Source organism: Hemicordylus capensis, chromosome 4, assembly GCF_027244095.1.
Source record: "Hemicordylus capensis ecotype Gifberg chromosome 4, rHemCap1.1.pri, whole genome shotgun sequence".
NCBI lineage: Eukaryota > Metazoa > Chordata > Lepidosauria > Squamata > Cordylidae > Hemicordylus > Hemicordylus capensis.
This window is the reverse complement of record NC_069660.1, coordinates 321,182,990-321,205,935: the sequence shown is the minus strand read 5'-3', so window position 1 is coordinate 321,205,935 and position 22,946 is coordinate 321,182,990. Positions and strand designations below refer to the sequence as shown.

At 50.5% G+C, this 22,946-nt stretch overlaps 1 protein-coding gene across 4 annotated transcripts in view; it reads left to right on the top strand.

Annotated features, from left to right (window-relative positions):
- The window catches only part of WDR97 (WD repeat domain 97), a 102,988-nt gene that overhangs the window by 39,508 nt on the left and 40,534 nt on the right, over nucleotides 1-22,946 (top strand). For all 4 annotated transcript variants that reach the window (XM_053249137.1, XM_053249136.1, XM_053249135.1 and 1 more), the window contains exons 13-22: nucleotides 5,945-6,020; nucleotides 7,473-7,628; nucleotides 9,363-9,512; nucleotides 9,768-9,887; nucleotides 9,983-10,231; nucleotides 12,416-12,520; nucleotides 13,397-13,573; nucleotides 17,208-17,336; nucleotides 19,137-19,253; nucleotides 19,448-19,570. In XM_053249137.1, coding sequence (XP_053105112.1) covers nucleotides 5,945-6,020; nucleotides 7,473-7,628; nucleotides 9,363-9,512; nucleotides 9,768-9,887; nucleotides 9,983-10,231; nucleotides 12,416-12,520; nucleotides 13,397-13,573; nucleotides 17,208-17,336; nucleotides 19,137-19,253; nucleotides 19,448-19,570 — 1,402 coding nt within the window. The remainder of the gene's footprint in view (nucleotides 1-5,944; nucleotides 6,021-7,472; nucleotides 7,629-9,362; nucleotides 9,513-9,767; nucleotides 9,888-9,982; nucleotides 10,232-12,415; nucleotides 12,521-13,396; nucleotides 13,574-17,207; nucleotides 17,337-19,136; nucleotides 19,254-19,447; nucleotides 19,571-22,946) is intronic.

Sequence of the window (22,946 nt, the reverse complement as noted above, 5' to 3'; positions counted from 1 at the left end):
GTTGTTTGAAGGATAAGTCAAATTGCCCTGGTATTTGTCTAGCCCAAATGGGTAGCAGACTTAATCTCCACTTCCTTAATGTCTCTGTTGTAACGGACCACCCTGTAGAATTTACTCTCTGGGCTGGGACTAAAATGAGTGTCATTGACTATGTAATTATGGAGTAGTGGGGACCTACAACACTTTCAGACCAATTCGAGGTTACATCTCAATTTGACAGCGACCATTTTCCAGACACGCTAAGCTTAAAACCTTCTGTGCAGCAACTCCACGCAGAGGCTCTTTACCAACTTCCCATCCTACCAGCGGGAACAGCCTGCCGCATCAAGTGGTCCACCCAACTGGGCAATGCAATAACAGAACAACTCTCCTCAGAACACTTTCAATCCATTCGCCTCTCCATGCTCGCTGCAGATTCCTCTAACTTAATCCACGAAAGCTACAGTAACCTAGTGGAGGAACTACAGAAGCACTTAATCCACAGAAACAGCTGCCCCCTCAAGCTGCACCTGCATTGCTCCAAACCCTGGTTTGACTCTGAATGCATTGAAGCAAACGAATGAACAAACAAGAAAACAAAAACCCACCACCAACTACAACACCTACAAGGCCAACACAAGTCTAATGACAACGCAGGACCTCCACAAGCAGAAGAGGCAATACAAGCAACTACTCAAACAAAAGAAAAGAGACGCCATGAAAGCCACTTGGTCACACCTTCTTCAAGCAGTTAGAACCAAAGACTCAGCCCTATTTTGGCACAGCAACAGCAACAGCCTGACACACCTGGACAGCTTAACCTCACCAGGGGCCAGGGAATGGCATTTCAATAAAGTATACAAAGGCAAAGAGGTGGACCACAGATGCCCTCAGCAAGATGCAGAGGACTTGCCCCCATAGCCACTGGTGAGGTCAGCTGAGATCTTGTACCTGATCTCCCAGCTTAGACCCAGGAAGGCTACTGGCAATGATCTAGTCCTCCCCAAACTTATCAGAAACAACTCAACATGGTAGGCTCCCATTCTGGCTGCTCTGCTCACATCCCTTGACAATCCCTGACGACTGGGGGCTCGTAGTCCTAGTTCCCATCTTTTAAAAAGACAGGAAGGATGACCCAGCCAATTGTAGACCTATCAGCCTGCTCAGCACAGTCAGTAAACTCTGTACTAGACAGCTATGTTGGAAACTAAGGGACCGGCTAGAACAAGAACATATCCTGGAGGAGGGGCAGAGGAGCAGGCCAGATTCAGGCAAAGATGGTGCACAATTGGCCAGTGGTTTGTACTTCAGCACCTAACTGAAAATACTCAATTCACAACTCAGTCTCCCTGAGTGCAGCCTTCATTGATCTCAAGTCTGCTTTTGACTCCATCTCTCATCCCAAACTATGGAAAAAACTGATTGATCGATGCCTGCAGCTACTCATTCATACTCTACACAATGTCACATCCCTGAAAGTTAGATGCAACCCCCAATGACACTTTTCTGCCGTTCCAGCCCATAAGGGCATCGAACAAGACTGCATACTTGCCAGTGATGTAGTAGTCACAAATTCAGAAATGCAGGCACTCTCCATGACAGCTCCTATAGCCACACCTTTCACTTAGATAGATGCAAAAATCTTCTGTTACAAGAAGTCAAGAATCACGTAGACTCTAGGGAATCTACTAGACTGAATTTTATCTATCTATCTATCTATCTATCTATCTATCTATCTATCTATCTATCTATCTATCTATCTATCTACTAGACTGAATTTTATTTATTTATTTATTTATTTGAAACATTTGAGATACTGCCCACTCCGAAGACTCTGGGCGGTGTACAAAAACATGCAAAACAAGACAGCATTAAAATTACATTCTAAATAAAACTAAAGTAACTAACGGGGGGAATAGATAAACTACAGGGTAAAAGCCTGGTGAAAAACAAAAGTCTTCAATAGAGATTTAAAGATCGATAAGGAAGGAGCTAAACGAATCTGCAGGGGAAGGGAATTCCAGAGAAGTGGGGCAGCAACTGAGAAGGCTTTCACAGGTCCTAGCACCCCGAACCTCTCGGAAATCGGGGACCGACAAAAAGCCCATCTGAGCAGATCTGACCAGACGGGATGTAACTGGATGGGAGAGGCGAATCTGTAGGTAAACAAGTGCCAAACCCTGCAAGGCTTTGAAGGTCAAAACCAGGACCTTAAATTGAACTCGGTAGCGAATAGGCAACCAGTGCAATGACTGCAGGAGAGGTGTTACCCTGTCATATTTTCTGGCACCCATAAGTAAACAAGCCACTGCATTCTGGACCCATTGTAGCTGAATGACAGGGACGGCCCACTGAAATGCATTGGTTCCTTCAAAATGGCAATGGAATCCATTGAATTTTCCAAGAGGCCAACAGCCATTTCAGTCAGTGCATTTCAGTGGGCCTTCCATGTCATTCGTTTTAGGATGTCCTGACACTAGTCCATAGGACTTCCATGCCGATGGTTGCAGGTTCAATCCATGGCAGCATCTCCAGGAAGGGTTGGGAAAGACTCTTGCCTGAAACCACAGAGAGCCGCTGCCATAGCGTAGTGGTTAGAGTATTGGACTAGGACCAGGAAGATCTGAGTTCAAATCCTCATTCAACCATGAAACTCACTGGGTGACTGAGCCAGTCATGTATCTCTCAGCCTAACCTTCCACACAGGGTTGCTGTGAGGATAAAAATAAGCATGTACACCACTCTGAGCTCCTCGGAGGAAAAGCAGGTTATAAATGTAAATAAATAAATAAATAAAAATAAAAATAGATGGACCAAGGGCCTAACTCAGTATAAGGCAGCTTCAGGAAGAATGGTAATAAATGGTTGGATTAGCAAGAGCAGCACGTCATTGCCATGTGGCACGTCCCTGCAGCACGACACCAAGGAGATTTGCTTCTCCTCTCCTGTTCACCATTGACATGACATGGTGGGCCACCTAAACTACCCAGACTTCCACCTCCCTAAGCTGGCAGAGAAACTTATATCCACCCTGCTCTGATGTGGCAATCCTCTCAAGAACATAAGAACAGCCTTGCTGGATCAGGCCCAAGGAAGCCCATCCAGTCCTGCCCTCTGTTTCACACAGCGGTCCACCAGATGCCTCTGAGAAACTGATGGGCAAGAGGTGAAGGCATGCCCTCTCTCTCGCTCCCCTGCTGCAACTGGTATTGAGAGGCATCTTGCCTCTGAGGCTGGAGGTGGCCTATAGCCACCGACAGGCCCGTCCTCTGTGAATTTGTCTAAGCCCCTTTTAAAGCCATCCAAGTGAGTGGCCGCCACCACATCCCATGGCAGAGAATTCCATAGATTAATTATGTGCTGTGTGAAAAAGTACTTCCTTTGTTGCTCCTAAAATTCCTGGCCTTCTGTTTCATGGGATGACCCCTGGTTCTAATGTTGTAAGAAAGGCTATAGCATATGGGGCTTTTTAGTTTGGAAAGGAGGTGACTATGGGGAAGACAGGATAGAGGTGTATAAAGTCAAGCATAGAGTAGAGAGAGTATACACCTCTATCCTGTCTCCCCTGTAGTCGCCTCCTTTCCAAACTAAAAAGCCCCATATGCTGTAGCCTTTCTTAATAAGGAAGGTGCTCCAGGCCCCTGATCATCTTGGTTACCCCCTTTTGCACCTTCTCCTGTTCCACAATGTCCTTAAGATATAGTGACCAGAACTGCATGCAGTACTCCAAATGTGGCCACACCATAGATTTGTATAAGGGTATGATAATATTAGCATTTTTATTTTCAACTCCCTTCCTAATGATCCCTAGTATGGAATTATCTTATTCATAGCTACCACGTACTGAGTGGACACATTCAACGAGCTGTCCAATATGACCCCAAGATCTCTCTCCTGGTCAGTCACTGACAGCTCAGACCCCATCAGTGTAGATGTGAAGTTGGTGTTTTCTGCCCCAATATGCATCACTTTACACTTGCCATCATTGAACCACATTTGCCGTTTTGTTGCCCACTCACCCAGTTTGGAGAGATTCTTTTGGAGTTCTTCACAATCTGTTTTGGATTTCACTGTCTTAAATATAGTTTAGTGCCATCTTCAAATTTGCCCACTTTGCTGCTTACCCCAACTTCTAGGTCATTTATGAACTAGTTAAAGAGCAGTGGTCTCAGTACAAGTCCCTGGGGGACCCCACTTCTTACTTCCCTCCATTGTGAAAACTGTCCATTTATTCCCATCCTCTGTTTCCTGTCCTTCAACCAGTTGCCAATCCACATATGAACCTGTCCCCTTATCCCATGACTGCTAAGTTTTCTCAAGAGCCTTTGGTGGGGAACTTTGTCAAAAGCTTTTTGGAAGTCCAGGTATACTATGTCAACTGGATCACCTTTATCCACATGCCTATTGACACTCTCAAAGCTAACTGGCTTGTAATTTCCCAGATCCCTCTTGGATCACTTTTTGAAAATGGGAGTTACATTAGCTACTTTCCAGCCCTCTGGTACAGAGCTTGATTGTAGGGACAAATTACATATTTTTGCTACGAGATCAGCAATTTCACATTTGAGTTCCCTCAGAACTCCTGGGTGGCTGCCATCTGGTGACAAAGTTCCTCATCAAAAACTCTTGAGAAAACTTAGCAGTCATGGGATAAGGGGACAAGTACATGTGTGGATTGCTAACTGGTTGAAGGACAGGAAACAGAGGTTAGGTATAAATGGAGAGATTTTCTGTCACAAGAAGTGGTGTTGGCTACTAGTTTGGATGGCTTTAAGAGGGCTTTGGATAACTTCATGGATGAGAGGTCTATCAACAGCTACTAGTCTGAGGGCTACAGGCCACCTCCAGCCTCGAATGCCAGTTGCAGGGGAGTAACAGCAGCAGAGAGGGCATGCCTTCAGCTCCTTCCTGTAGACTTCCGGTGGCATCTGGTGGGCCACTGTGTGAAACAGGATGCTGGACTAGATGGGCCTCCTTGAGTCTGATCCAGCAAGGCTGTTCTTATGTTAATTTTTAGTTTCTCAAGACAATTTAAAACCTTTTCCCTTGTCATCTGCCCAGGTGACAGCAGCCACCTCTCTGCCCTTTTTGCTCCCTGCTTACTTGCAATTTTGGCATCCTGAATAGGCTAATCCCTTGATTAGTCAGTTCCTGTTCTATGAGAGGGAAGGGGCGGGGGAGGCTTTAATTACTGGTTTCCTCTTTGCAACCAGAGTAATTGCAATAAAGTCTTCTATTGGGTTGTTTTTGTTTTTTTGGTATTATTGTAAATGTGTGATGGCAGTGGTAACCATCAGAAAAAAAACACAAGGAATGACCAGTTGATCAGGCTGCAAAGAGAAATCCATTAATTCAAGCCCTTCTCCTCCCCCTCTCTGGGAAAGAGCAGAAACTGACTAATCAATAGCCATTATCAGGAATGCCGAAATTATGAGTAAACAGGGAAAACTGAGGAGAGTGGCAGAATATGCTTCAAAAGAAAGGGGCAAAGAGGAAAATTAAGCGAGCAGAGCTCTGGGAAACCTCAATGGTGTAGCATTTCAACTGCACAAAAAAAGGTTCCTGCAAATCAGGACTTGAAAAACATTGGAATGGATCAGTAGACGGTAACATTGCCTGGGTCTTCCATAAAAGCAGAGGAAACAAATGATGTCCGCTGTTGTGGAAGCCTCCTCTGTTTTCCTTGGCTCAGCCCCTCCGGGCTACCATCCCCACCTTGCCTTTCACTCCACCCCCCCAGCACAGAACTTGGAGGCACATTAGCCAGGGGGAATCAGCCCCACCAGGAGTTGCTAGACCCAGACTTCATCCACCCCACACTGTCTTCCTAGCGTTGGCAGAGCTGGTAGTGGCAGGGAGGGGGGCTCTGGCAAAGGATGGGGTGGGGGCTTATGGGCAGCCAGAGGGCTCAGGGAGTGGCAGGGTCAGGGGTCCTTCCTACTCACCCCCAGGCTCATCCACACAGGTCGCCTCTGCCTGGAGCCTACCAGGTGACCATACAGCAGTCCCAGGTGATCAAGGACACACATGAGAAGACCAAGGTAAGTTCCGGCAGTACCGCAGTTCAAGGGTAGAGGGTGGCGGCGGCGGCAGCAGTCTGGGTGTCAAGATCTAGGAAGTAGCTCTGCTCAGCCCCAGCAGAAGCCTCCGTTCCCAGCTCAAGACTCCCAGGAGGAGCTTCCAAGGAGAGCTGTGATCTCAGAGACCTTCCTCTTCCTAGGCCCAAGACAAATCCTACAAGGTGGCAAGGAGAGGAGATTGAGGAGGGAGATGCTGCCTGTTTAAAAGGCAAATTCATGTTAAATGCATGCTGGTATAGTTTGAGCTTTGTTTTTCATTTAAAGAGCTGCTCAGGGATTCTGATCTGGTTTGGGACCATGGCATAGCGGTGGCAGGCGATTAACTCTTGAATCCCTTCCCCTTATGTTGCTGTGGGCCCCCAAAGGTGCCCTTTGCTACAATGGTGCCTTTGAGGGTGGTTGAGGATTTTTGTAAGGAAATGTGAAATTGCTCAGTTCTCTTGAGGACAGAGCAAAAATCCGAGCCTGGGGGAGGGTGGGGGCTGGAATGACCGGGGGAGAGGGAGGTGCCTCTCAGAAGGGAGGCCAAATTAAGGTGGCGACTCCTGCCGGGTTCCTGAAGGCTGAACTACCACCAAGCACAGATCCCCCGAGGTCTCCCTTGAGAGTTTCCAAAGGAAGTCTGAGGAGCAGCCATTGTGGAAAGGGATTCTTTAGGAGCAGGACCCCTGATCAAGGTGCTGAGCAGCAGCAGAGAGTTTGCTGGGCTCCTTCCGACTGTGGGGTTCAGTAGAGGCCTGCATGGGCGGAGCATGGGGGCAGCAAATGAGCCTCCTTCCCACTCGCTTCTCCCCGCCCCGGCTGCCTCGTTTTGCCTCGCCTCCCATGCTGCCGTGTTCACCCCAGGAATCAGGAGAATGAGCAACCTGGGGTCAGCACGGAGGTAGTCGGGGCGGGGAGAGGGGAGTGGGAGGGCGTTGCCCCTGCAGCTCATTCACCCCCACTGCTCCTCCTCTATGGGCCACTACTGGTGGGATTGCATGTAGACCCATGGAGAGGAGAAAGGAGAAACAGGCCCCCTGGGCAGTTGCTTGGTGGCAGCATTTCAAGAGGTGCCAGGAAGAAGCCGGGGGTGGCCCAAAGCAGGCACCCTCTGCTCCACCATTCCTGGGGGTGGGGAGGCCCCCCCCCGGCTTGTAGTGCTCCTCTTGCTGGGCCAGTGAAATGCCTGCATCCCTGGAGAAGAGTGGGATGGAGAGGCCCTGCAGGCCCTGCGGTGGGTGGTCCTGGGAGGAATCCTGGAGTCTTTCTGGCCCTGCCCTCCTCAGGTGAAGCTCCGGTCTTGCAGCACCGGCTGCTGGAGCCTCGTGAACTCCCAGGGGGCAGCCCTCTTCCGAGGAAGGACAGCAGGCTGTAGGAAGAGGGCGGGCAGGGGGCCAGAGGGGTCTGAGCTGTCAGCCTTGAACCTTGCAGAGGTTTGCCCAGATGGCCACGCAGGCCACGGACCTGGAGCTCCTCCAGAAGGGGCACGTGACGGCAGCCAAGAAGTTGCGCTTCACCAAGGAGATGCGAGAGGAGGCCTTTGAGCGATACCTGCGGATCTTCTACAGAGAGCAGCCCAAAGTGGAGGTGAGGCTGCTGCTGAGGCTGTGCTGCCCACTAGGCGGGGTGGGAGGGGTTGCAGAGAGAATCATGGTGGGGGTGGGAGGAGTGATCCTGTCCAGAAAACAAGTGCGAACTCGTGGATGAGAGCCCTCGGTCTATCCCATCGGAGGTCCTGGGAAGGAGAGGCTGGCTGGCTGTTCTGGCCGGGCGGGAGCAGAGCAGGAGAGGGTTGCCTCCTCAGCAAATCCTTCCCTCCCTCCCAGGGAGTGGAGACGGACTCTGTCCTGGACTGGTGCTGCGTCCACCCACCATCCACCGGTTGGGTCTCTTCTGCAGCTGCCCTGGTGACTTGCTGCCTGTGCCCCTCCATCCATCCGCTCTCCTCGGAGGGTTGTATACTTTTGCCCCTTTGTATTCCCTGCTTAATCATTTGGTGAGCCCCTCTGAAGCCAGCCATGTGGGCTGTTCCTTGTGCTCCTGATGGCTGCAGCCTCCTTGGTGTAAGAAAGACTGCCTTTGGGCCCTCGTGCAGTTTCATTTCTACTTGAAACTGCTGGGAGAGGCCATCCGTGGGTATTATGGGCTGCAGTGTAATTAATGCACGGATGACACACACCTCATCCTGTCACTGAAACCAGCAGGACCAGGGAGACAGTGGGTCTTCTGAGCTGGGGTTTGGAGGCTGGATGGGGGCAAACAGGCTGAAGCTTCATGCAGATAAGATGGCAGTGCTCTGGGTTGGTAAAACTGAGCATCTGAGCAGTGAGGTCAGTCTGGTCCTGGATGAGGCCACACTCCCTTGAAAGACCAAGTTTGCAGCTTGACCTCGGTAACTGATGCATTGATAATATCCAGATTGGACTACTGCAATGCACTGTATGTGGAGCTGCCCTAGAAGGCAGTTCAAGAGCTTCAGCTGGTCCAGAATACTGCTGCAAGGATGCTTGTTGATGCAAGCTGCTTCACGAGTATTATACCATCCTGCGGCAGCTTCACTGGTTACTGGTTTGTCTCTTTAAAGCCTCATGCAACTTGGGGCCGGGGTATCTGCCGACCACATCCACCTATATCAACTTGCCAGGACCCTCTTTTCAACATCTCAGGCCGGGCTCATGACCTCACCACTCACAGGGATATGGTTGTGACCCTTCGGCTTTGGAAGGCCCTCCCGGCAGAGCTCTCCCCGCCATACTCCCTCCCTCAAGATTTTTTTAAGGTCCATCTCTTTAGAGAGGAGTTTATTATTTTAGCTGCAGCTTATATCTGGTGGGTTTTAACTTTGTTTTGTTGTGTGATTTTAAATTTCTCTTTAACGGAGGATTGTTTTTTAGTTGATTTCTCTCATACTGTTTTTAGAGTGTATCTATTTTACTGGGACACCTGATGGCGCAGCGGGGAAGTAACTTGCCTAGGGAGCAAGAGGCTGTCAGTTCGAATCCCCACTGGTATGTTTCCCAGACTATGGGAAACACCTCCATCGGGCAGCAGTGATATAGGAAGATGCTGAAAGAAGGCATCATCCTGTCCTACTGCGCGGGAGATGGCCATGGAAAACTCCTCCTGTATTCTACCAAAGAAATCCACATGGCTCTGTGGTTGCCAGGAGTTGACACCGACTCAACGACACAACTTTACTTTACTATTTTACTGATTTTGTGAACTGTCCTGAGCAGTCATATCCTGGAGCAGCAGAGGGCATAGATATTTTAAAATAAACAAATCTGCCACACACACCCTCCTCCGCTTCTATCCCCACAGATCCCAGCAGAGGACCCATTTGATGCAGATGAGGTGCTGGAAAAGATGCAGCGGGCAGCCTCCATCTCTGAGCTCTACGGGCCAGGAAGCATGTTCCTGGGGTCTTTCCCTCGACCCTCCTCTCTGAAAGAGCCCCGCCAGATGCTCGGGGTAACTGGCCTGCTCCCTCCCCAGAACAGCCTCCTTGCTGCCCCTCCTCTAGGGCCTCTGTTTTCTCTTGGCCAAGCACAGCCTTGGACCTCTTGGGAGCGATTAGGGTTCTGGGGCTCAGCGGGTGGGCTTAAGAGCTGCCAGGGCCGGCCGCAGTCTTTCCCACAGCCCCCCTCCCCTCCTGGTGCCCCCTGGGAGTGGCGGTGCCTGGTGCAAGCGAAGCACTCTCTCCCGGCCCTCCCCTCCATCCTGCAGGACGCTGCCTCCCCCTCTCTGGACAAGAGCCCTCCAGTGTTCCCAGCAACTGCATCCCGGATCCAGGAGGCTTTGGAGGGCAGCCCTTCCTCAGAGGCGAAAAGAGTCAGGAGTGAGAAGGTGAGAAGGGCCTGGCAACCACCATCCTGGGGAGGGAGTGGGGAGGGCAGGGCAGGGCAAGGCAGAGCGCAAGGGGTGCCCTTTGTGTCTCTCAGGTGGAGGCCACGATGAGCCCCCCTCCCTTGGGAAAGGCCTCGTTGTTGGAGCCACCCCCCAAAGAGAGAAGGCTGCTTCCCCTGCCACCGCTGAAAACCTCCTCGGAGATCCCCCCGCCCTATTTTGTACCTGCCGTTGATGAAGTATGGACGCCAGCCCCCTCGCAGAGATCTTCTCCCCGAAGCACCAGCACGCTGCTCTCTGTCTCTCAACCCATGGAGGGGAAGGTCCGGCTTTCCTGGCAGAAGGTCAGTGTCCAAGGAGGTCAGGTCTCCTGAATGGGGGGGGCGGGGGTGGAGACACACACACACACACACACACACACTGTGCTTTTGTCCAGATGTCTGGCCTGTTGAAGTTCTGATTGTCTGCTTTGAGTGGCACTGGCTCTCCAGGGCCTGAGAGAGGGTCCCTGCTCAGCGGTTGGGGCTGAGATGCTGATGGCTGTAGACTGAACCTGGGACGTCTGCATGCAGAGCAGGTGTCTGCCCCAGAGCTGCAGTCCTCCTCGTTCCTCTGACTGGATCCAGGCCCCTGGGCGGGCTTCCCTGGAACTGGAGCCCAGGGCCCCTGCTGCCGTTCCCAGGGGGGAGTCCTTCCTTGAAACCATTGCATCCACCAGCCACGCGCAGTCTGGAGACAGACAAAGGACAGGAGACTCTGCTGGCAGCACACAGGAGCATCCCCTGGCCTCAGGCAACAAGAGGAGCTGGGGGAGAAGAAAAGAGGAGGAGCAGGGAGGAGGAAGCTCCCATTTTGAACCAAACTATGAAAGCAAGAGAGAGGAGGAGGGAGGCACTCCCGTGGCGAGCTCAGCAAAAGAAAAGGAAGCCCAGCAGGAGCTCCCACGGCCATGCTTCCATGCCCACCATCGCATACCTGGGAAGGACTCGTGAGTTGTCTGTGTCCATCTCCCTTCATGTTCGTGGGACAGACATTGGCTGGTCAGCTAAAAACACGTCCAGCTCCTCCTTTTCTGAAGCCAGAATGCCATCCCCACCCCTGACACCCCTGATCTCCTCCTCATGTACACTGGCAGAAGTCCTTTCTCCCCACACTTGTATGAGGTCTGAACATCTCAGTTGCCTACCACTGGACAGGCTTTTGGTCCTGTCCTTTATTGTCCGAAGAGCTTTTTCTGCTCATTTTCAAAAGCAGAGAACAGGCATGGGGGATTCCAACAGGGGTCTCTTGGCAGATCCAGGGTGTTGTCCTCTCAGGGGTGGGCCAGGGTCCTGCTATGCCTGAGCCAAGGCACCAGGAACTGCTGGCCCCCTTTCAAAACTGGCCCTTGCAGGCTTTGAAAGTGGTGGTTCTTCTCTCCTTGTGATTCTTGCAAGCTTCGCAGGGAAAGTGAAGGGAGGCAATCTTCACAAAGCTTCCAAGGATCAGGTCAGCCCAAAAAGATTGCTCTGATGGTGGCGGGGGTGGGGGCTGGGGACATTGTGCCATCCTGCTGGTGTCCCAGGAATCTACTGCCTGATTCGGAATCTACCGAATCAAAGAGTGTCCCAGGAATCTACCGCCTGAGGCAACCATATCGCCTTGCCTCTTGGAAGGGCCGCCCTGGGTACTCTTTAAGAAGGGCAGCTGGTTCTTTTCCTCATACCTGCCCAGAAGCCCAGAGGGTGCCATGTGGCAGACTTCCTTCTGAAATGGCCCGACACAACAGGCTCAGGGGCACCCTGTGTGTTTCTGGGAAGTCCTGAGGGACATCACTTCTTCTCAGCCCATGCAGAGCAAAGAGGTTCTTCTGGGCTTAAGAAGCCTTGTGTTTACCTGAATCTCCTGCTGTTTGCTAGTTTTGCAGAGTCTTTCTTCCTTTTTCTTTTAAATGCCATGTACTGGTTTTCTTTATGATAAACTCAGTTTCAGTGGTCTGCTTTGGACCTTTCATGCCCTGCTTACCATAACAGCAAGCCCAGATAATACTGACTCCTCATAAGAGGATTTTAGCAAAGCATCCTAGCTTCTTAGCAGAGGGATTCATCTGGCTGAACCCCTTTGGTGGTAGGATGAACAGGCCGTGTCTATCCAGGTAGAGAGTGAAGAAGAAATACTGCCTGTCCCAGGCCCCGTTGCAGTCCAGGGGCCAATGTCCATGCATTTGCTTAACAGGCCCTGTGTGTGGATCAGTGCTGGATCAGTGCATGGACAATATTTTGATTTTTTTAAAAGAACAAGAAACTGGCCAGGAGTTGCAGAGATGCTGCCAAGGAAGGAACTTGGAGCCTAGATGCTCTTCCCAGACCATTCCATCCCCTGAGGGGAATACTGTATCTTACAGAGCTCACACTTCTAGTCTCCCTTTCGTATGCAACCAGGGCGGGTCCTGCTTAGCTTAAGGGGACAAGTCATGCTTGCTACCACAAGAACAGCTCTCTTCCCCCCCCCCCTTCTTACCTCCTCCCTACCATTGCCCCACACCCCAGGTTACCTTAAGCATGAGCCAGGAGTTTGAAATGGCATCCGTCTCACCCTCTTCACCAATCTCCTTCACTCCCAGCTTCACCGTGGATTTCGTCAAGAGTGACAAGGTAAAAGTGCCAGGCAGAAACAGGGGCAGCAGCCCTTGATGGAACCCTGCCGGATCAGTGTCAGAAGGCACTGGAACCCTGGACCTGCAGTTCCCGCCCTGAGGGGATGAGGGTGCCCTAGTGCGGGACCTCCCATTCCTTTGCAAAGCTACATCTCTGGAGAATTCTGTGTCACGGCCGTTCAACCAATTTTGCAGAGTTGAACTCTGTGTGTATTATTTGGCAGTGTACACACACAGTTTAAAGCATAAAAGGTCTGGGAGCTCTTGCAGTGGGGGAAGAGGTTGGAATTCTGCGGTTGGGAAAATTCATTGATACTTTCCATTTACAAGTATTATTTTGGTTGGCCAAATGTATTTCTCAGAATTTAGAGCCTTTTTGTCCAGTTGTGTTTTTCTGCCCACTTTTAACTGGAGTGGTGCTGAGGCTGGACATTTGGAGGGTGAGATGTTGGCATGAGGGCGGGGGGCATATGTTACCAGGGCTGCAGGTGGGGTGGAGGTGGAGACGTCAACAACCAGAAACTACAAGACCACTGTGAATGTTTGGTGGAAATGACTCACACAGTTTCACATTTTACTTAGTTGCTATGAGAGTGAGCAACCTAGCCCCCCTTTGAAAAAATTGTTTCAAAGTTCATAGAACTTCTTTATTTCATGTTTTGTGGCACCTGCAAAGGAGGCGCCAGTTCCTAGGAGGAGGAGGGCTGTCAGGATCTGGGTGGCTTTCTGCCCTGGGGGGTTTACTGCCTGGTAGACATGCTGGGGATGGAGAGGAGGTGGAAAAGGTCCCGTTGCCAGTGAGGAGAAAGGGTGTGTGTGTGCATGGGGGGCTCCTCCTTTGGGCTTAACCGCCTCTCCTGAATGTTGTGCCTAGAGTCTAGCTTTGGAAGAGCCTCCCTTGGTCATCGGGAGCCAGGAGGTGTTTAGGAGCCAGGAGTCCCCCCAGAGCCTGCGCTCCACTTCGGGCCTGAGGAGCCCCATGGCCTCCGTGATCATCAGGCCCTTCTCTCCCGAGCAGCCGGCAAGCAGGGAGCAGCTCCAACCGCAGACGGTGAGGGCTTGGCATGATTATTATTATTTACTATCATCATCATCATTATTATTATTAATTTTATTTTTATAGCAATTGTTCTCAGGGCATCTCACAAAGTAGAACATTAAAACAACAATTGAATAAAATATACCATTTTAAAAATTCATTCATTTATTTTATTGTTCTATTTCTATACAGCCTTTCATTAAAACAATCTCAAGGCAGTTCACACAAAAGTTAAAATAAGACTATAAAAATTACACAATTAAAATATTAAGCTAAAATATAAAAATGCAGATTTAATTAAAAGATTGAAATGCAACATAACCATAAAAAATACAAAGCAGCAGCAATAGAAACAAGCATATAAAATCCTGGGTAAAAAACCAAGTTCTCGGTTGCTGCTATCAAGGCATCTCATTGGGTTATCCTCGTCACGTGCTCCTGGGCAGGACTACGCAAATTCTAAATAGAAAAGCCTATAAAGCCTGACGGGGATAACCTTGACAGCAGCAACCAGAAGAAGCCTTCACGGTAAGTGACCAATGCTCCAATTTAACTCACTTCCTAAAAACTGTGATGGAGACTGAGGAGGGATGCCCACCAGGAGAGCATTTCAGAGTCTGGGGGCAACAACTGAGAAGGCCCTGTCCTGCATGTGCGACAGCTGAGTCTCCCTCATTTTCGGCATGTGGAACAGAGCCCCCGCAGAGGTCCTCGTCAAGCAGGCAGCAACTCCTGGGAACAGGCAATTCCTCAGGTATCGAAGGCCCATGTTAAGGGCTTTAAAGGTCAAAAAGCACCTTGAATTGGACTTGGAAACAAATTGGCAGCCACTGCAGCTCTGTCAAAATGGATGTGCTGTGATCCCAGTGGGCAGCTCCAGATAAAATCCTAGCTGCTGCATTTTGCACTAGCTGCAGTTTTCAAATATTCTTCAAGGGCAGCCCCACTTAGAGCATGTTACAGTAATCCAGCCATGATGTGACATGGGTAATTGTGGCCAGATCGGCTTTCTCGAGAAATGGATGCAGCTGGCGCACTAGTCGAAGCCGTGCCATGGCACCCCTTGCCACCACCTCTACCTGAGCTTCCAAAAGCAGAGCTGGGTCCAGCAATACCCCCAAGCTGCGTACTTGCTCCTTCAAGGAGAGTGCAACCCCATGCAGAACTGGTCAGATTCCCTCATCCCGATTGGCTCTCCCACTGACCAACAGCACCTCCATCTTGAATCTCAGTTTATTAGCCCACATCCAACCCAACACGGCCTCCAGCCCCTGATTCAGGATGTCCACTGCCTCCCTAGGATCAGGTGACAAGGAGAGATAGAGCGGAGTGTCACCTGCACATTGCTGAAAACTCAGTCCAAGTCCCCAGATGGCTTCTCCCAGCGGTTTCATGTAGGTGTTAAACAGCACTGGGGACAAAACCGAACCCAGTGGGACCCCACAAGGTAATGGCCACGGAGCCAAGCAGTAGCCTCCCAGCACCACCTTCTGGACCCTCCCCCCAAGAAAGGACCGGAGCCACTCTGAAGCAGTACTGCTTTGTACTGGAAGTTTAAAAACGCACAAACAGAATAAAAGATTACAATAATATACAAACACATTTTAAAAACTTTAAAAAACCCACCCTACTTCAAAGGGCCTGAGTGAACAGAAAGATCTTCACCTGGTGTCTAAAAGGGGGAAAGGTGATGGCGCCAGGCGGGAGTCGCTGGGGAGGCTCTTCCGTAGATGAGGTGCCACCACCCAAGAGCCCCTCTCCGTGGTAGCCACCTGCCTTACTTCATTTGGCACTCGGAGCACGGTCTCTGAAGGAGATCTTAAAGTTAGGGAAGGGATGTCTGGGGCAAGGCACTCTCTCAGGTAATCTGGTCCCCAGCCACTTTGGGCTTGAAAGGTTAAAACCCAGCACAATGGTGTGCCCTCCTCAGGCCAGGTCTTGCATGGCCAGCTGGGACTGTGGACCATCCCAGTCCTGGCCGGAGGAGGGTGCCAGTGGAGCTTGGCCTCCCCTGAGGCCCCTGACAGAGACAGAAAGGTGGGGCTGCCTCTTCTTTTCTCTGTAGGGGCATCCTCAATTAGGACTCCACATTTGCTGCAATTCCAGTGGAGTCTCATGTGGGCAGGGAAGTGTCTCCATCTGTCTAAGGCAAGACTGGGGAGGCTGGGGGGTGGACCTCTGATGGGGCAGGCCTATGCCTCATTGGATGGCCTTATCTTGATCTGGGCTGAGTGAAAAGTAGGGACTGCCAATCCGACCCCTCCCCCGTGTCAAGGGACTCCCCCACCCCCGCACGCGCACCACCTCCTGCTTCCTCCCAGGGCAGAATTCAAAATAAGTGAGAAGTCAGAAGTCCATGCAAGTTACCGTCTCTCTGACCTGGAGGTTTTGCCACCTGATCCTGGACTATAGGGAAGGGAAAGTACTCTGCAAATGCCTAGGTGTGGACATATTTTATTATTTTTTATTTATTTAACATATTTTTATACCGCCCCAAACTTACATCTCTGGGCGGTTTGCAAAGACTAAAAAGTAAAACATTAATTAAAAACAAAAATTTAAAAGCAAGAAATTTAAAACACTATTTAAAAATTTAAAACAATATTCTAAAAACAACATTAAAACAATCAAAACAATATCAGTTAAAAGCCTGGGTGAACAGATGCGTCTTTAAAGACTTTTAAAAAGTTGTCAGAGATGGGGAGGCTCTTATTTCACTAGGGAGCGCATTCCAAAGCCTCAGGGCAGCAACGGAGAAGGCCCGTCCCTGAGTAGCCACCAGTCAAGCCGGTGGCAAATGCAGACAGACCTCTCCTGATGATCTCAATGGGCGGTGGGGTTCATAACGAAGAAGATGTTCTCTTAAATTCCCAGGGCCCAAGCTGTTTAGGGCTTTATAGGTTATGACCAACACCTTGTATTTCACACAGTGGCCCACCAGATACCACTGGAAGCCACAGGCAGGAGTTGAGGGCATGCCCTCTCTCTCCTGTTGTTACTCCCCCACAACTGGTACTCGGAGGCATCCTGCCTTTGACGCTGGAGGTGGCCTATAGCCCTCCGACTAGTAGCCATTGATAGACCTCTCCTCCATGAAGTTGTCCAAACCCCTCTTAAAGCCATCCAGGTTGTTGGCTGTCGCCACATCTTGTGGCACAGAATTCCACAAGTTGATTATGCATTGTGTGAAAAAGTATTTCCATTTGCTGGTCCTAGATTTCCCGGCAATCAATTTCATGGGATGAGCCCTGGTCCTAGTGTTATGGGAGAGGGAGAAGAATTTCTCTCTATCCACTTTCTTCACTCCATGCATGATTTTATAGATCTCTATCCTTTCTCCCCGCAGTCATCTTTTCCCTAAACTAAATAGCCCCAGGTGTTGTAGCCTTGCCTCATAAGGAAGGTGCTCCAGGCCCCTGATCATCTGGGTTGCCCTCTTCTGCACTCTTTTCCAGTGTGCTTTTTCCTCTGTACCAAAAACAGGTTTCTGGGCTCTGCTGTGGCACAAAGGGGGCTTCCATGCCTGGCCCCTGTTCCCTTTGCACAGGTTCCCTGTACTCGCCCTGCCTCCATCTGCATTTGACTTCAGAAGTGCTCGGGGATGGGGGTGGGCTGCTTTCTGAACCGCTTTGCTCTTTGTTGCCAGGACTCCGAGAGCTTGCTACCCAGGGGGTCCTCTGGGTTCGGCCCCAAGTCAGTGGTGGTCCAGCAGTCTCGCAGCCAGGAACTGCCTGATGCCGAGGAAAGCATGTTGGTGTTAGGAGCACCCCAGGAGGTAAGGTGGAGTCTGCAGTGCAGTGAAGTTGGAGGCAGCTCCTGCCCCTTGATCTGGGGACACAACTGAGCTGGAGCGGCTGGGGCACAGGAGACCCTCCCTCTTGCCTCTCCTCCTCCTAACCAAACGGCTCCGTGTTGTCCTGGGTGGCCACACACTCCATGGTGTTTCCCAGATTACCTGCTGCAATAGTTCCACAACATGTCTGCTAAGTGCTTCTCCGTATTGCCCATGTTTCGACATCGTAGTTGCTGCACTGTCAGCAGGGTGCCGTTCATATTTCCAACGCCTTGTTTCGGATTTTATTGTTGTAGCTCTGTGACTTTGTATATGCATTGCAGGAAAGTTGCTGTATTTTTCCGTTGTAGGAGGCTTGCCTCGTCATTTATGCAGTGTGGTGTGATGTGGTGTGGTGTGGGTGGACAGTTCAAATTGCAGTGCAACGATTTGTTGATTTTTACAGCCCCTTTCCATCCCTTGGAGTAGGGGTGAGCTGGCGGTTGGGGTGGGTGGAGTTGGGAAGTGTGTGTCCATGTCCCAGCATGAAGGGGCATCGTGAGTGATGGCCAGCCGCTCTTTTGGGATACATGATCTGAGCTCCCAACCCCCCAGAGAATGGTGTGAAGGAAGAGGATGCCGGTCGGGCCGTCATTGTTGCATGGATGGCAGATGACCTGGAGGCCCTGCAGAAGCTGCTCCAAGCTCTCTCTGCCTCTGACGTTACACCCAGACTCCAGCTGCTTCTGCGCGAGCCCTTATCTCTGGGCGGCTGCCCTTCAGTTGCTCACATTGTATGGAGCATCCACATGATGCTTCTTCCAAATAGTTGACTCCTGGGTTTGCCTCCTGTGCTTTTTCTGACCTGATTTGTGGTTATTTTAATGTAGTGAAATGCAATTGCAGCTCCAGCTTGTGCAGTGTGAGCAGGCGAAGCTGGGCAGAGGCTACTTGGGGCTCCTGTGCCTTTAAGCAGATCTCTTCCTCTCGGTAGGGTCAGCCTGTTTTATTGCTTCTGCTGGTCCTGACTGAGATGTTAATGCACAATCCCCCCAATATCCCACTGTGAGAACAGAAATTGACATGGGGCGAGTCACAGAGAGACTGTTCAAGAGGCAGTTACTCATTAATCCTCCAGCCAGGATCAATAGGAAGCAAGAAAACCGGCTGAACCTGCAGACAATACGTGTTTATTCCACATTGCCAGCGACCTCTGCGGAATGGAACTTCCTTGTGAATAGGCATGAGGTGGCCTTGGGGGCAGGCATTGCTAGTTAATGTAGCACCACAACGAAATGCTGTGTGGACCCTCCATTTTAATTCTGCTAGCAGCAAACTGTGGGAAAGCCGTGCCTCCACAGCACTCAAGGGCTCGAATGCGAAAGTACCCCTAGAGTGCCAGGCAGGCACTTCCTGGGATATCCTGAAATGGCAGGTGAGGACCCTCTGGAAGAGACGGGCGGCTGTCATCGCTCATATATAGTCACTTCCCGATGGCCTTTGCATGCATCACCTCCTTTTCTCCAGGGAGCCCAAGAGGGTATCAGTGGGGTGGGGGGTGGCAGGAACAGGCAGCATCCCATCCCGGCACTGGCCAGACCCAACCAAGCTTGCTCTTGACAAGGGGGCTGCTGCCTCTTGTGCCTTCAGGCCACGCTCTGGGCCTGGCAAGCTCTGTGTGGCAGGTGCGGGGGGGCACAATGAGGACCCCCCTCCCAGCATGGCTTCTCCTGGGCCCCCCCAGTGGCTAAGGGTGCCCACTCTGCTGTGGAGGGTGATCCCCTCCCCTCCTGCTTTTCTTAGGAGCCAGAGGGCCCTCCGAGGGTCAGACCAGAGAGAAGGAGAGTGGCGGATAAGAAACATAGGAGAGGAGCTTCCCGGGGGAAACGGATCCACTCCTTGCAGCCCAGCGCCGAAAGGGTAAGCAGCCCTCTGCACCACAATGGGATTTGCCAGCCTCTCTCTTGCTCGCCAACAATGGGTGGCTGATTTCCTGGACACCCTCCTGGGCAAGGTGTGCAGGGAATGAGGACCAGTGGCCCAGCCCCAGAGAGCCTCTGAGTCTCTCTCCTGGGATCATGAATGCTTGGCTTCACCCCTCCCCTTTGTTTCAGAGCGAGCTTGAGATTTTCCTGACTCAGCTGGATGAATCTCAGTATCAAGAACCAGAGAGAAAGGTCCCCTTCTTTATCTTGCCATTCAGGGACATGGAGTGGTTCAAGAAGCTTTTCCCCAAGGTGAGAAGCTGCCTCTGCTCTCTTTTCCTGCAAGCTGGAAAGCAAAGAGGACAAGTGGCTGGAGATCACAGTTTGTGACAGCGCATGCCTGCCCTCTAGCCCTGTCCATGTTGCCCTCTCCCTGCCAAGTCTCCCCACCTGGGGCTGGAGATGGGGTATTATTGGGGAGCCAACGAGCTGGAAGTTAGCAAGTGAAATTGATTGCCAAGACTGGCAAAAGCAGATACTTTTTCACACATTGCATCATTAAGCTATGGAATACTCTGCCACAAGATGTGATGACAGCCACCAGCTTGGATGGCTTTAAAAGGGGCTTAGACAGATTCATGGAGGACCGGTCTATGCATGGCTACTAGTCTGGTGGCTGTGGGCCATCTCCAGCCTCAGAGGCACAATGCCTCTCAATTCCATTTGTAGGGGAGCAACAGCAGGAGAGAGGGCATGCACATACTTCTTGCCTGTGGGCGCCCCAGAGGCATCGGGTGGGCCACTGTATGAAACAGGATGCTGGACTAGATGGGCCTTCTTGGGCCTGATCCAGCAGGGCTGTTCTTATGGGTTTAAGTGATAAAAGGCTGGCTGTGTGGTGCCAACTGGTTTTCTTGGCTTGCTGGTGAGGCCTTTAGAATTGGGCAGGAAGCAATTCCAGTTCTGTGGCCAAACACCCTTCCCCAATGCCTGCCCCTCCTCCACCCCGAAAAGAGTTTAAAAGGGCTGGATTGCGAGTGGAGGGAATGATGTGCATGCAGCCAAACGGCAGATCCTTTGTTGGTTTGTAGGGAATGCAGCATTCTCTGATGCCTGGAGCCGAGGACATCTCTCATTGGGTTATCCTTTCCACGTGCTCCCAGGCAGGACTAATGAAAATCTGTTACTAGCCTTAAGAGCCTGGAACGGATAACCCTGCCCAGTTCTTTTAGTCCTGCTGCGCTCCTAAGCAGAGATCGTTTGTATTGCTCCTTTTTACAAAGGCTATTATCTGTAAATTCCTTATCTGTCTGTCTTCATTTTTACCTTAATCTAGTTATCTCTTTCTTCTTTATATATTCAAAAAAAGAAAAAGAGCAAATAAATAAATAAATAAATAAATTTAAAAATGGTGGCTTCCTTTAAGAGAGCTAATGAGGCCTTGTCCCTCTCTATGAGGGCCTCAGCTGCCGCATCTATTTTGACCAGGGCATCTGTGGTATGGTTGGATGCCCTCATGCAAGACCCCTCTACTGACATATTTAGTTTAAGGCACCAGTTTATTAAAATTCAGAAGGCACAAGCCTTTGTCTCAGATCCAGCCCTGGATGCCATAAGATTTTCTTCTAGGGCCTCCACAGCTACGGTGGTAGGATGCCGTCACCTATGGCTGAAGCATTGGCCGGTGGATGCCGCATTATGGTCCAATCTGGCAGCGGTTCCTTATGACAGGATAAAGTTGTTTGGAGAGGAAGCACTAAAAAAGGTATTGGTAGAGTCAAAGGAGAAACGTAAACCCATGCCTCTTCCTCCAGCTCTGCGTAGTCAGGAGCGTCCAACTCCTAGGAGACCTTTTCAGTTACAGTACTAGCCTTTTCGGGCTTTTCGATCTTCCTTTCGAGGGAGAGACAGAGATTTCAGATACCAATGTCCTCAATGGAATAGGCAGTGGGGTGGTAGGGCCTATAATCAGGGCAGACAGGCTTTTGCCAGCCAACCCAAATCACAAAAACAGCAATGACTCCCCATTGGGAGCTCTGGGAGGTCGTCTGTCAACCTTCATTCAACAATGGCTGAAAACGACAATGGATCTGTGGGTCCTCTCTACAATAGAGACAGGATCCAAGATAGAGCTATCAACAGCTCCACCCAACAGATTTCTACCAACTTCAAAAATCACGTTGGCTTAGCAAACATTTAGGTCTTCTAGATGCCATCCAACACCTAATGTCTATAGGTGTAACAGAGATTGGACCAACCCAACAACAAGGGCAAGATATACACTCAATAATATTTACTGTCCCCCAAAAGGACAAGTCTCTCAGGGCCATATTGGACTTAAAATTCCTGAACCGGTGGGTTCCAAAGTGCAAATTTCGCATGGAATCTCTTCAAACGATAATGGAAGCCTTACAACACCTGGATCTGTTAGCTTCCATAGATCTAAAAGAAGCATATTTACACATTCCGATACACTCCGAACGTCGCCATCTTCTTCGGTTTAAATATTGCGGGGTGCATTATCAATACAAGGCACTTCCATTCAGTCTGTTCTCAGCCCCAAGAATATTTACCAAGGTGCTGGCACCCTTGATGGTGCCCTTAAGACTGCAAGGAGTATGCATCTTCTGTTATTTAGAAGATCTGCTTCTGAGGTTTCCATCCAAGATTGCGGCGGCAAGAGGTCTTTCTCTGACTCTTCACACGCTAGAACAACATAGCTTTCTCATAAACAAAGAAAAGAGCCACCTTTTACCATCTTGCAAGATTCTTCATCTGGGCATCTTGATCAATAGCCCAAAAGACAGACTATACTTACCAGAGGAAAGGGTAAATATTTTAAAGGCGGAAGTCACAGAAATGCTGCATGCTCACCAGGCCAGACTGTTGTCCCTTGCACGCCTCCTGGACCTAATAGTGGCCACACTGGATTCGGTACCATGGGCCAGATATCACCTGAGACTGTTACAGTGGTTTCTTTTGGAATTCAGAGTACCCATCTCCAACAAGGTCAATATAACCATCTTTGTCCCTCAAGAGGTTCTAACATCTCTCCAGCGGTGGTTGACAGATGCCAACATCAGACGGGGAAAGGAGTTCCTTGAACCAACTCGAATAATAACTACAACCAACGCAAGCAAAACAGGATGGGAAGCCCATTGCCAACACAGAACAGCCCAGGGCACTTGGTCAACAGAAGAAAGGATGCACAGCATCAATTGGTTGGAGTTATGAGCCATACGCCTTGCCCTGTTAGCATTTCAGTCCCTGATTCTCAACAGCCACGTGTTAATCAGAACAGACAACACAACCGTGAAAGCCCACATAAACAGGCAAGGAGGAACCAGGTTGCGCTCTCTCCAAACAGAAGCATCCCTGTTAATGTCATGGGCGGAAGTTCATCTAGCATCGGTGATGGCCCACCATGTCCAGGGGGACCTCAACTCCATTGCGGACTTGTTGAGTCGGGAACAACTACTACCTGGCGAATGGGCTCTCAACAGTTGGATCTTCATGAAGGTCACACAACTGTTCGGCCATCCAGCAGTCGACCTTTTCTCATCAACCTTGAACAGACAACTTCCCAGGTTCTTCACCCGGTTTCCGTGTCCGCAAGCGGAGGGAGTGGACGCCCTGTCAGCAGAATGGCCTCGGGAACTGCTGTATGCATTTCCACCAATACCACTCC